Raw genomic sequence first — 13,303 nt, forward strand, 5'->3', positions numbered from 1 at the left:
ATATTATCCAATTTACAAACACTTCGTCCAATTTAAAAACTCACAACTATTTAACCAATCTTCAGTTGTTGTTCCCTATTGGTGCAAGCATTCATGGTTTGATTGGTTTCCAATGACAAAATGAAGTGATAAATTGCAAGTCAGGAGGATTAAGTTTCTGTGTCACTGCAATTATCATTACCTGACAAATCTTTCTATTAGTCTCTCCTTTAAGTTCTTTGTGTCAACAGGGGCATGTTTCTGTTCAAATAAATTGAGTGCAAGAAAGAGCTGAACCAATGCATACTTGGAGAGCTGAAAATTTCACGTGTTTTGACCAATTACAGTACACTACTAATTAAGATTCAGGGGGTGTTTGGTTGGGAGAATTTAAGAATACCTTGGTAATCTATCTTTTATTCCTTTGTTTGGTTTGTCAGTAATAAAATATTATGCATAATTGGAGAGCTGAAAATTTCATGTGTTTTGACCAATTACAGTACACTACTAATTAAGATTCAGGGGGTGTTTGGTTGGGAGATTTTAAGATTACCTTGGTAATATATCTTTTATTCATTTGTTTGGTTTGTCAGTAATAAAAGATTACAGTAATATTTTATTATCAATGCTGACGTGACAAGTAATATATGTGGTAATCTGATTACCGCCTTCACCTTAGGTATTGAAAGATTACTGAGGTAATCTTGAGTTTATTATAATTATATTATAATTTATTAATTTTTTTAGATAAAAATAAATTTATTTTTAATTAATATGATATATAATATAAAAATATTTAAAAATAATTATATTCAAGGGCATTTAAGTAAAATAATTTACTAGTAATCTTTTATTACCTTTAACCAAACACAATAATTATTTATACCTATCAAATTTTATCAAATATAGTAATCATTTATACCCAGTAATCTTCTAAGTAATCTATTTTCGAGGTAATCTTTTTATTTTGATAATAAAATATTATCCAAACCAAACGCCCCCTCAATGGGATTAGTTGAAGATTTGAAACACTGATTGAAAGGTCAACATTTGGTTAGTGAAGTCAGATAGAATTGTCATGAGTTTGATGTCTAGATGCGTCGTGAGCCATTGAGACAATGGAAGAGTCTTTGTCCGGTTCTAGTGAGATTCTGAGTAAGGTTGGATTCGATCCAAACTATCGAAGTTTAGATTACTGTTTGGCTTAAACAAGTTTGAAATAAATTTTAGTTTCCACTCAACTCGGCTTGAACTGAAGATGATCTCACTAACGATTCTTCTCCTTTTTCTCTAGTAATTCTTATGGATTTAAATAATTATTCTTCTTTGGCAATCGAATAAACCAAGTTCAAACTAACCTTTATTTAAGTTTGGTTCAGATTGAATGCACTCCTAATTCTAAGGTAAGGTGAGACATGAAATTAAATAAAACAAAGAATAAAATAAAAGTTTTCGCATAAGTAAGTATATGTCAAAGCCTCGTAAGAAAATCTTATAACAAACAAAAGTCGATTGTTTTCGATCAATGTAAACTCCTTCTCTTTCTCTCCCCTGACAAAGTGAGGCATGAAATTAAAGAAAATGAAATATATAATAATGGGTTTCTATATGAGTGTGTCAAAATGTTGTAAAGAGATTTCACGTTAAATAAGAGTTAAAGATTTTAGGTTAATATAAACTCATTCTCTCATTCTCTCGTACTCCTCTCACAATGTGCTTTTTAAAGATGAAACAGTGACACAAGTCAAAGTGGATGATACTATTTCCTTGCAACTTTAAGTAGCATGTGATACGTAGATTGAGCGAACAATTACAATAATGGTTTAATTGGTTCAATTAGACAATCAACTGGTTTAATCTATTATTAAATTATTATATATTTTTTAAATAGTATTAAATCTTTATCATATTTTTTAAATATAAAATATAATTTTAAATATATTAATTAAATAATTAATATTTTATTATATCAATAAAAAAATAATTAAATTATAAAATTAAATTAAATTATATACTAATTTATGATTTATCCAGTCGAACGGGGTGATCCGGTAGTTTTAAGAACACTGGTTAATATTAATTTACTGACTCTCGTGTTCCTTTTTCAAGGCCGATGAAATCAGAACAAATATCTCATAATTTTTAAGTGATTTATTATGTACGGAATTGTCCGTTATAACTTAAAAAAATAGAGGCCATTTCAGTCATTTTATCTCAAACCTTATCTGTTAAACTGAAAAATACTTATCTGACAGTGATAAATTCGACCGTTGGGTTTTCAAATTTCAAAACAAAAGCCCCGTTGTTTTATTTCGTTCCAAAATACAAAACCACACAAAACACAAACGTGATTTAGCCATGAAAACTGTAACATTAACACCTTGCTCTTCTTCTTCTGTGAAATCAAGCACCACCGTCACTGCCATGGAAGAGCACCAAGCGGAAAACGCAGATAGCTGTTACTACCCTGGATGCAGAAAAGACGCTAATTGTAATTGTGAAATTTGCTTAGCCAGCATCAATGCCACTCTTGACCTCATGCCTTTCAGCGTTCAAAAGAGCTCCCTCACCAAACTCTCCACTTCTCGTCCTAAGGATGTAGAGACAACTCCAATCTCCTTTGATCCTTCTATTGTGACAACACCCAGATCCAGTTCTTTCAATATAATGGACTCTCCTGCTCTTAAATCAACCGCAAGATTGAGTGTTAGGGCTTCGGAAAAGAGAAAGAATGAGAAGGGTTTTGGTTTTCAGGGTGTTTTTTTAACTTTGGTTTTGGTTTTGAACTTGTTACTTGCCGTTGAATTTGGGTTTTCTTGGATGGTGTCTGGAGTTTTGAGGCCTGTATTGTCTCCGGATATTGTGAGGAGTGTTGGTGAAAGGTCTTGTGTTGTTAATGACTTGAATGAGAGACTGAGGTTCTTAACAAGTGAGTTAGAGGGAATTGTTCATAGCAAGGTCTCAAATTGCAGCTACAATGATTCTAAATGGGAAATTAATCAGGTTCTGTCTTCTCAATCTCTCTGTTATGTGTTTATTTCAGCTGTTACAATTTGTAAACTTAACCGGCATTCCATTTTGAATTGATTTCAGGATGGTTTACTCTTGAATTCACGATGTGTATTGTATAAATCTGCAACCGAAGAGGTAAGCATATGGGGGTGGCCTTTGCAGACTGCAGGGTTGCTCACAGCCGGATTTTCTTCTCGGTCTTTCTCCATATTATCTGGTAGAGTCACTGAGGTATGCTTGTTTACATTCTCTGGAGAAAATTATTTTCTTTATTGAATTCATTAGCCACATTCTTACTTGGCTTCATGTTGTCTTTCAATGGATTTTCAAAGTGGCCCAATGGAGATATTGGCTTTTCGATTAGAAAGGTGAACACTTCATGGGTGCAGAAGAAATGGGGAGCTTCAGTTATGCAGCTAGATCCTAACACATGGATTCTGGAGTACAGGCAGAGCTTGATATTGGAGAACTCAAGATTGTTTTCAGTTACAATGGAACTCTTGAAATCCTGTATTTTAAGTGGGATAAGAAGGATGAATGAAAAGCTTTGCCTGTTTTCTTCTATTTGGAACCAGTACAGAAGATTTACTGCACGAGAACATCTCCAGATACCAACTTAAGAGCATCAGAAGCGCACTGAATCTGCAGACATCCAATTCTCATTTCTTGTGAGAAGAAGTACAATCATTGTCATTTTGTTTTACATATTGTAGGTCTTTTGAGAACCATTAAATTCAATCTTCAGTTAGCTTTCTTATATGTAGTTTCAGTAACTAGGTGCTTTAAGCAAAGATATGATTTGAAGTTCCCTGTGATCTCCTGAAGTTCGTGAGGGACCTTAAAAATCACAAAAAAGCCAACATGGTGACAAAGCTCTTTTTTGCAATCGAATTTGCTGCACAATTTGCTTTCCGGTAGAATGTTGAATATTAAGAGAATATGTTGCAAAACTAATCTAGTTTTGCAATTTGACTCCGAGGGGAAGAAATCTATTTTGTTTTTCACTTCTGATTTATCCTGAAATACTTGTATTATGCTACTGAAGACCTCCCAAGTTTCAGTTCACCCCTTGTAATAGAAAGTATGCAGCTTCAGGCATTTGTCAACCATTAAAGTATGCAGTTTCAGTGATTTTCAAATAACAACATGTTGTGGCAGAGGCATTCTGGTCATACTAGTCCAGGATCGCACATTTCTTCTCTGCATCTTGTCAATAACCTCTCTTGCCCTTTCCATATTCCCACATATGAGCATTGGTGAGACGCAAATCTCCTCCAAATGATTTCTACCAACATATAAATGAATCCTTTTGGCTTGATCCAGTGTACAAAGATGAGCACAAGCTGATAGGACGCTAAGCATGGTGGCTCGATCTGGTTTCATTCCCAACACTTGCATCTCCTTAAATTAGGCCATGTTTGATTGTAGAGATAACTTCGATTACAACACTGATGAACTATCACCTTTTTTCTATTGAAGGATCTAACCTTTCCGTTTTTAAGAGACTAAACTTGTCATTCAATAAAAAAAACAGTGTTCCCTCCCTTCTACGTGGTAATTTTATACCTTCAGAGGTTTTAATCTCTCTTTGATTATCCCATATTAAAAGTTCTTGTAATGATGTGATCGAAAGGATGTCATTAAGTGCTTTTGTTTTTTCTTCTTATGGAGAAGATGATGCATTTGTTTTGGCTGTGTAAAGCTAGAACAGGGTTTACGAGAATTTGAGAGCAAACAGGATCCATATTGTAAACTAGATTAGATGTTACTATTTGGAGTAAATAGTACTTTTTATCTCGTTGCTTCTTTTTCGAGACACAAAGAAAATGTCATTTGCAATTTTTGCTACATCGTATTCTGAAAACAAATGCTTCTCTAGGAGAGACTTGCAGAAGCAATGGTTATTCTAACGTACAAGTCTAAAGCTCTTAGGGAGTTTATGGCTGGCGCATTTGTTGGATCTGGTGTTGCATGGTTAAGTATGTATAATTTTACTTACTTTGGAGGACCTGCTAGTGTTTACATTGTTCATTTCCTCTCAATCTACAGGCATTTACTTACATGTGCGTGCACAGATTTGATGTCATTTTATGTGTTCTGCCACAACAGATTAAGCTTTTTGTTTCACAACCTGGAAACTCTTCCCCCCACCAAGAATTCCTCTCCATTAACCTGCTAATTTCAGTGATATATCAAGCTTTTCTTGATGTCAACTGATTGCTATCTACTGTTTGAAATCCCAAGACAATTTATCCTGGCCCTAGCTTGATACTTCAGCACTGATTTGTGTGCAGTGCGGTGGATTCCTGCATGTACCCTCACTGGGTTTCATAAGACAGTCAGTTGCCTTGTGGAGAGTCTATTAGTTGTTGAGACTTGACAGTGACAATTCTTATGAAATTGCTTTATTCCAAGAAAAAATTTTATTTAGATGATTCTTGGAGAATGCAGCTTATCTCTAGGCGTTTTTATTCAGAGAGTTTATGATGATTTAAAATTTTATTATTTTTTCATTGACTTTCAAGTATTTTGTTTTTATTCAATCTGATATCTCTAAATTTATTTTTGAATCGTAGTGAGTTTTATGGTGACTCCCATGCTACTCTCACATCACAACAATTCCCACAACGAGGCCCATAGTGACTTCCAGAGTGACTCTGGCACAAAAAGAATTGCAGTTTTTCCTAATACCACAAGCACGCCTACCAGGGTACTCACGCGTAACCATAAAAGATCTCACTGGCGTCATCGAATTCGCCGTCGTGAAGGTTCTCAGGACCCTCATTATGCATAGGCTCACCAAATTGATTGTCATGAAAATCTAGGAAGGGAAGACAGATAGGAAAGTTTAAACTTAAACATCGTTGAGCTTGTGAAGGTTACAATTGCAAATCGGAATGCTGAACCTTTGTCAGGTACATAATTTTCAGAAAATTCGGAGGTAACTTTGAATGCATAAATTTGCAACCCTTTTCTATAATTGGGCGTTTGGCCTTTTACCAATACTTCTGCATTTGCCAGCCTAACAAAAAACAGCCGATGAAAGGATTATATTATAGACAAATTTAACCATTAGACATAAATGGAACACATTGCTAATCAACATATTCGATCTCCCAGCTTTTTTGGTTATGCCCTTTTAGCCAAATAGTGGAATCTCTTGCCATGGGGCAGGGCTGGGTGGATTTAAACTAAGTTGGTTTGGTGAGAATCCATCACTCGGTTTGAAAGAGCTAAACTCAAATTGAAGCTTCAATTTGACAGTTTTATTCGGCTTCGAGTTGTTTACTCAAATTTGAGATAATATTGTTTATCCTTTCAATGACATTGTTTATCTTATTCAAAATCTTGAAGTGATATTATATTGCACACCAATTCAAACAAATTTGAACTCAAATTTGAGTTGGGTATTATAGGTTTGGGTCAAGTTTTATCTAGCTCTTGGCACGACTTGAATTAATCCATCACTACACTCAGCAAAATTAATATTTTTGATCTCTCAAGTTTTTGGCCATGCCTTTTAGCCAAAATAGTGGAGTTTCTTGAGATGAGTTGTGTCAAGAGTAGGTTCAATTAAAAAACAATTCAATTTAAATGAATTAAATTCGAGTTAAAGATTTAAATCAATTCGAATTTAATTTGTTTGTCCTTTTGATAATATAATTCATTTTTTTAATAATATTGTTTTTATTGATAATATTATTTATTTCATTAATAGTCTTACAATCATACCGTACAATAGTTGGAATGAATTTCAGCTTGAACTGGTTGTGGAAAATTAGTCAAGAAAGTTTAACATATCAATCTTTAATCAGTTGACCAGAAAAGCTAAGTATTGTGGTGTTTGTTGAGTCATAATGTTGGATATAATATTTGAAGGGTTTTTTCTTGGATGATCCACCACCTTCCCAGGACAGGAAAAGTTGCAGAAACTACTGCTGTATCTGTGGCCCAACCTCCATACGCGTTCGGCGTTAAGGAAGAAGAAGAAGAAGACAAATTTTAGGCAAGTCAAAAGTAAACAGTACCTCTTTCTCTTCTCTTCACAATCTCTCCTCTTCCTTTCTTGGAAGCTTCATGCTTAATCGGATTTGCACCTTCTTTTCATTTCCCATAAAAAGAATTCATTTTATATTCAACACCCAAGAAATTGACACAGTGCACACAAACAATAATATATTATTAATGACTCCAAGGGAAAAATTTATAGAGAAAGAGTTCAAATTTAAGTATTTATTATATCTTAACTTATGTAATATAATAATTATAAATTTACTTATTAAAAATATGTCATGATTTGATAATGTTATATCAATTTTTGTATTCTTCTTTAATTTTTTCATATTTGAAACAGATATTGATCAAGTGAAGGGGTCGATTTCAATCAACCGACAATCAAACTAATACATTGTTTAAATAATATCAAAAATATTATTCAGAACAATTTTACTTATTTAATTATTAAAAATTAAACTTGAATTAAATTTAACCAAAATTGAATTTGGTCTGGGTGGCAAGGGTCTATCTTCAATTGCAAAATACTGTTTGACTCTAAGCAATGAACCATCGAAATCAATAACCTAAGTCAACTGGTAAGACACTTTTTTTAATATATATATATATATATATAATATTATCATATGATTGTGTGATTTTAAAATAAAAATAAAAAATATTTAATTGTATGTTGACACATTATTTATACATCTAATTATGTACAAAAAAACTGTATATATAAGTATTACTCTAAATTTACAATATTTTTTTTAATAAAACTATATGTCTCTACTTTAAATTAATGATAAAATAATACTCAATCATATAATATCATACATAAATATATACCTATTTATATACTTAAAGTAGGTACGCATACAATTGCTCTATTTTTTTAATCATAAAGAATATTTAGTTTAGGCTGCATTAGCATAGCTCTTAACATAATATTTAACTAACATTAATTAATGATATAGTTAGTAGTGGTAAGTAAGAGCATCAAGATTAGTTAAATAAGTTCAATTTATTAATGAACATGATGATGGTTGAACAAATAATTTTTGTATTATCAATTGTGCATGGCATGGGACATGATATAGCTTAAGATTGACTTTTATTTTGTCCAAAATAGATTAAATAAGAATACTATTGTTGTTTTGATTAACTTAGAAAGCTAATTACAAATCTCTATTATAATATAGGCAAAAGCTTGACTTGGGTTTCTCTTATGTAGAGCTCGTAATTTTCGATATTATCTATTAATTCAATACTTCACGTAACAAAATTGGTTTGGGTTGAATAATTTTTTTATTTTTTCCAGAAATTCTAATTCAAATAGTTTTGAGTTAACTTATTTTTTTTTTTAACAAAAAACTCTATCTGAGTCAGGACATCCTTTAAAGTGGAACCAATTATATTGAACATGTCAAACTCTAGATCCAATACCTGATTCTGTAATCACTAAACTAGATAAATTGAGAGTTTTATTTTAGTATGTCATATAGAGGGACTTAAACCCAAGCTCTCTACTTTGGAAGCTCATCCTTTTGCCACTCAAGTCACCCTTGGGGTCTTGAGTGGACTTATTTGTGAATCAAATTATATATAGATTGACCTTTCATAACTCGAATATGATCTAATATATAAGTGTTGTGTCATGTTTGGGTTGTCTTGTTTCATATCAAACCAATATGTGTGGGAAAAATATGTAAAACATATCATTTCATCTCAAGTATGTCATTTTAAGTCAGGTAAATCAAACAAGTTAAAAGTATTATATTTTGACACGATATATCACAACCCGTTTCTTAATCAAATCAATTTAGGACCAACTGTGCCAACCTCTTTATAATTCGGGCTATTTTTATATTAAATATATTTAAACATTTTAATTCAGTTTAATTTTAGGTTAAAAAATCTTTTACCATACAACCCAAAATGACACTATATCATATTCGAACTTCCAAATCTACTTCTAGTTTTATGGGTCTAAATCTCTATTATAATATATGCAAAAGCTTAACTTGGGTTTCTTTTATGCGTCTTTTCAGTAGTGGATGAAGTTGCATGTAATTTTCTTACCCTTTCTCCAACAATTAATTACCCTCCAAAACCTTTTTGTAACATCATTTTTTAAACTTGATGCCTCCAATATGACAAGAAAAAGAATATATATATATATATATATATATATATATATATATATATATATATATATATATATATATATATATTGGTAAAATTTACAAAGAGTAGTGTAATGGGTTCAAATTTAGTTAGCATATGAATTCGTCTATGATTATGAAAGGAATCTAATGCGTATTGAATTTGTTGGTGTCTTAATTTGCACTAATGAAAAATACATCAATCAAGAGAGATTTACATATAAAAAATATGAAATGTTAGAATATAAAATAGAAAATAGATAGTTTTTAAATGGTTTGATAAAAAAGTTGTTAGATCGTCTATTTAAAGTTGAACTAACCATATCAAATAGATAAAATTTTATATCTAATTAAGAATTTGATTTAGATGTATTATCAAAAAAAACATAAATCTATACTTTCTTATAGATGAAATCTTTAACTTCTTTACAGAGGCTAGATTTTTAGAAGTACTAAGAACAAATTTGGAAAGAAAATGAAAAATAAAAATAACAAAAGTTAGCGTGTATGGCAAGAAGGAAATTTCCAGGAACCAGAGGTGCAATAACGTCATCAAACCTTCTCTTTTGTCTGTTTATTGATTCCCCTTTACCTCTGAAAAGGAGATTTCGTAAACCATAACTCAAAACCATTTCCTTCCGTTTGTTTCTTTGGCACTTCAAACACTAGCAAAGCAGAAAACTCAATTACCAATTCACAGAATATATTGTCAACAATCTCCTTCAGCCTTTAGGGATTTGACATACTCCATTCCTTTATGATTTTGCCTTTTTTCTTTTCTTTTTTTTATATTGTTATCACAATCCCAACAATTTTTTGATTCCTTCCCACTTCAATCCTTGGCTTTTCTTCTTGAAGAAGGCATTGGCATCTTTTTTCTTCTAATTGTATTTATATCTCTCGCTCTCTCTTCTGGGATCTTGTTTTCTTTGACGATTGTAACAGACAACACCAAATCGCCACAAAGCTCAGCACCCAAAACAGCCATGAAGGTTTACCCCGTGCCCACAAAGAAGAGAAACAACATTACCATTCAATATTATGGTAATAACAATAACAATTTGAGAAACCCACAAAATCTCTCAATTGGGTTTCACAAGAAGCTCCGTCGCTTGCCTCATATCTTTACTCGGGTTCTTGAGCTTCCTTTCAGGTCCGATGCTGACGTGGCTGTCGAGGAGAAGCCGGATTGCTTCAAGTTCGTTGCCGAGACTGATGGTTTCGGCGAAGTGAGGGCTCATATGATCCAAATTCATCCTGGGGTTACTAAAATCGTTGTTAGGCCAAATGGGTCTGTGCAGTTGTCATCGTTGGATGAGTTGGAGCTGGATATGTGGCGGTTTCGGCTTCCAGAGACGACCCGACCTGAATTGGCGAGTGCGGTTTATGTGGATGGGGAGCTGATAGTGACAGTGCCGAAAGGTGGGGGCTTGGAGAGTCTGGAAGAGAGAGAGGGCGGTGGTCGTGGCGGTGGTGAAAACGGGGATTTTAGAGGAGGTATGGGAAACAATAGGCTTGTGCTTGTACAGTGATATATAGTGATCTTGTTTGTGCTTTAATTATGTTTATGGAACTTTTTAATGTGGAACTTTAGCCTGCAAGTTTAGTATGGCTTTTTATGGTTAATTTTGCTTCAATGAATCGGAAATGTTGTTTTTTTCGCATGATAATGGCAATGGAAATGAAGATGGTTCTTCAGTTTACTTTTTTGATGAGCTTTCTGTTCCTCCTTATCAGTACTAATGGCCTGGCTAAATTGTGATAAATAGTGATATTTTTTATGCTTTAATTATATTTTACTTTTTATTGTTGAACTATAGCCTGCAAGTTTAGTTTTTGAGGGCTTTTTATGGTTATTTTTGCTTCAATGAATCGGAAATGTTGTTTTTGTTGCATGATAATGGCAATGGAAATGAAGATGGTTCTTTATTTTACTTTTTGATGAGCTTTTGGTTCCCCCTTTTCAGTAGTAATGGCCTGGCTGAATTGTTAATATGAAGCAATTTTGTTTCTGTAGTTGGAGTTTTGGACAAGAAAGTTGAACATTTCTGTCATTCGGAAGAAAAAAATGGATTACAATTATTTTGGTTGAATAATCAGAAATTATTGACAATTAGCTGACTGAACATTGTTTTAGTTTCAATGGAGTTGTGGGTTTTTTCAGTCTTGTATCGTTTATGTGAGAATCATAAGATTTGAAATGTTTAGTTCTCGCCCATGCGTGATTTCATTTTTCTTGGTAATTGATGAGAGTGTTGCATTTTACTTTGAATTCCATATAACCGATTCCTTCCTAGGCGCTTTTGACCTAGTACTTTAGATTCTTAGTATTTGAAACATTTTAAAATCTTTGTATTCTAGCTCTTAAGATGATTCAATTAAGAATATATGGCTGGTGGACACTGCCATCTGACGTGTTAATTCAAAGAATTGGTTCCCTTGTTATGTCGTGGTTAAGAATATATGCTTCCCTCTAATCTTTGGATTTAAAGTATCTTAGCATAGCATTTTCTTTTGGTGCTTAAGGTATTCAATATCATGCTTTGCTGACTAATTATAAATTATATTGTCTGTGGTGTCCTTTCGGTCCCATTTGTTCCCTTCATTTAGTAATCAATCTTCTATTTGACACATTTTTTTTAACTTTAGTAATTTTTTTTCTCTCTATGCTCCTGATCGACCTACTGATCGATACCATTTGATGTCTTTTTGTTCTTGTTTCATTTTGCTCGAAATAATTTGATGTACTGTTAGAAGACTTCTTTAGACGCATGAAACCGTGTATCACCGCCTGGTTTTCCTACGAAAATAGTCCTCCTACCAGTTTTCTGTACTTGAGCTCAAATTATCTTGTGAAGCTCAAAAGGGGATCAGATTTTGCTTTCTAAACCTGCTTTTTCTCCTGCCTAATTCTCAGGAGGTTTTCTTTCAAAATACTTTCTGGACATTTTACTTTCTTTTGCAAAAGGATACCAACATTTTTGGCTGGCCTACTGTGCTGTCTATAGAGAGTACTTTCAAACATTCAGGATGTTATTGACTTGATTGTTATTATAATGAACCGAAGGAAGAAGAATAACTCAGTTATTAGTCAGGACTTCTGTGCAAAACATCAATAGGTATTTGATGGATCCTTGTCAGATTCACTCATGAATGAAGTAGAGTTGGATTAGAATTAAGTTGAGCTAAGCCGAGGTTGAGTTTGGGTCTACTCGAGCTCAGCTTGATATTCTAGAATCAAGTTCAAAACAACGTTGTTTTGCTTCTGAAGTATATGGAGAAATAAAGTCATTTTGTTGTGCTTACATAATGTAATCATGGTTCAAAATAATATTGTTTTTTAAATAAAATAAAATAATATTATCCTATTAGCAAAATTGAGCCTCTTGCAAGTTTGTTAAACCGAACTCGAACTTGAGCTTGACCTTGTGCAATCTCGTTTTGGGTTCAATCAAGCTGCCAGCACACGAAATCCAAGGCTACATGAATGGGACACTTAGATAAATCATAAAGCTCCAATTTTGATGGCTGAGAAATTTCCACAAGTCTGTACCACCATCAACCTTTTTTTTTTTTCATTTCATTTCTTTTCTGCTTTGGAGACCTTTTTAAATGTTTAACATGTTTGGAGTAAATCCCCTTTATTCTATTTTAGCCACCTGTTTCTTGCCATTTCCCTGCCGAATATCCAAACTCCAAAGTTTTTCTTTAGTGATTGTTTTTTTCAATAGAAAAATTATGTGGAATGTGTTTACACTTTGCAAGCCTCCCACTTGTGGCCAGCAGAATATTTTTGGATGTAACGACTTTGACGGAAAAACAATAAAACTTTGAGCATCTATAGTGACAATAAAATTATGTGTATTTATTTTGAGTATATAAATAGATACATATTTGATATGTTATCATATGATAGGATAATTTTAATGAAATATTCAATCATATGATGACACACATAAGTGTATAATTACTTATGTACTCAAAGTAGATACGTATAATATTACTATTAAATAACAATATTATGTATACATACTTTTGAGTATGTAGTTGGGTATACAGATGATTGTCATATTGTGATTAAGTGTTATTTTATTTTTAATTCAAAATCACTTAATCAGATAATAATATATTATTTGTGTATTCAATTGTGT

General features: G+C 32.6%; 2 protein-coding genes across 2 annotated transcripts; both read left to right on the forward strand.

Annotated features, from left to right (window-relative positions):
- Positions 1 to 2,304: 2,304 nt before the first annotated feature.
- LOC123210830 lies at positions 2,305 to 3,979 on the forward strand. The gene is made up of 3 exons (XM_044629317.1): positions 2,305 to 2,982; positions 3,073 to 3,222; positions 3,324 to 3,979. Exons 1-3 carry the CDS (start codon positions 2,338 to 2,340, stop codon positions 3,609 to 3,611), a joined length of 1,083 nt encoding a protein of 360 aa, XP_044485252.1. The 5' UTR covers positions 2,305 to 2,337; the 3' UTR covers positions 3,612 to 3,979.
- A 5,776-nt stretch (positions 3,980 to 9,755) lies between these two features.
- LOC123210143 lies at positions 9,756 to 10,855 on the forward strand. Its single transcript, XM_044628367.1, has one exon. The coding sequence runs from the start codon at positions 10,139 to 10,141 to the stop codon at positions 10,682 to 10,684; it is 546 nt and encodes a 181-aa protein (XP_044484302.1). The 5' UTR covers positions 9,756 to 10,138; the 3' UTR covers positions 10,685 to 10,855.
- The last annotated feature ends 2,448 nt before the right edge of the window (positions 10,856 to 13,303 follow it).

This window comes from Mangifera indica, chromosome 3, assembly GCF_011075055.1.
Source record: "Mangifera indica cultivar Alphonso chromosome 3, CATAS_Mindica_2.1, whole genome shotgun sequence".
Classification (NCBI taxonomy): Eukaryota; Viridiplantae; Streptophyta; class Magnoliopsida; order Sapindales; family Anacardiaceae; genus Mangifera; species Mangifera indica.

Excerpts from the sequence above, each read along its gene's own strand:
- LOC123210830 (XM_044629317.1), top strand. The coding sequence starts at position 2,338 with ATGAAAACTGTAACATTAACACCTTGCTCTTCTTCTTCTGTGAAATCA. Across the intron at positions 2,983-3,072 it reads CTAAATGGGAAATTAATCAG|GATGGTTTACTCTTGAATTC; the intron begins GTTCTGTCTTCT and ends AATTGATTTCAG. Across the intron at positions 3,223-3,323 it reads TATCTGGTAGAGTCACTGAG|TGGCCCAATGGAGATATTGG; the intron begins GTATGCTTGTTT and ends GGATTTTCAAAG.
- LOC123210143 (XM_044628367.1), top strand. The coding sequence starts at position 10,139 with ATGAAGGTTTACCCCGTGCCCACAAAGAAGAGAAACAACATTACCATT.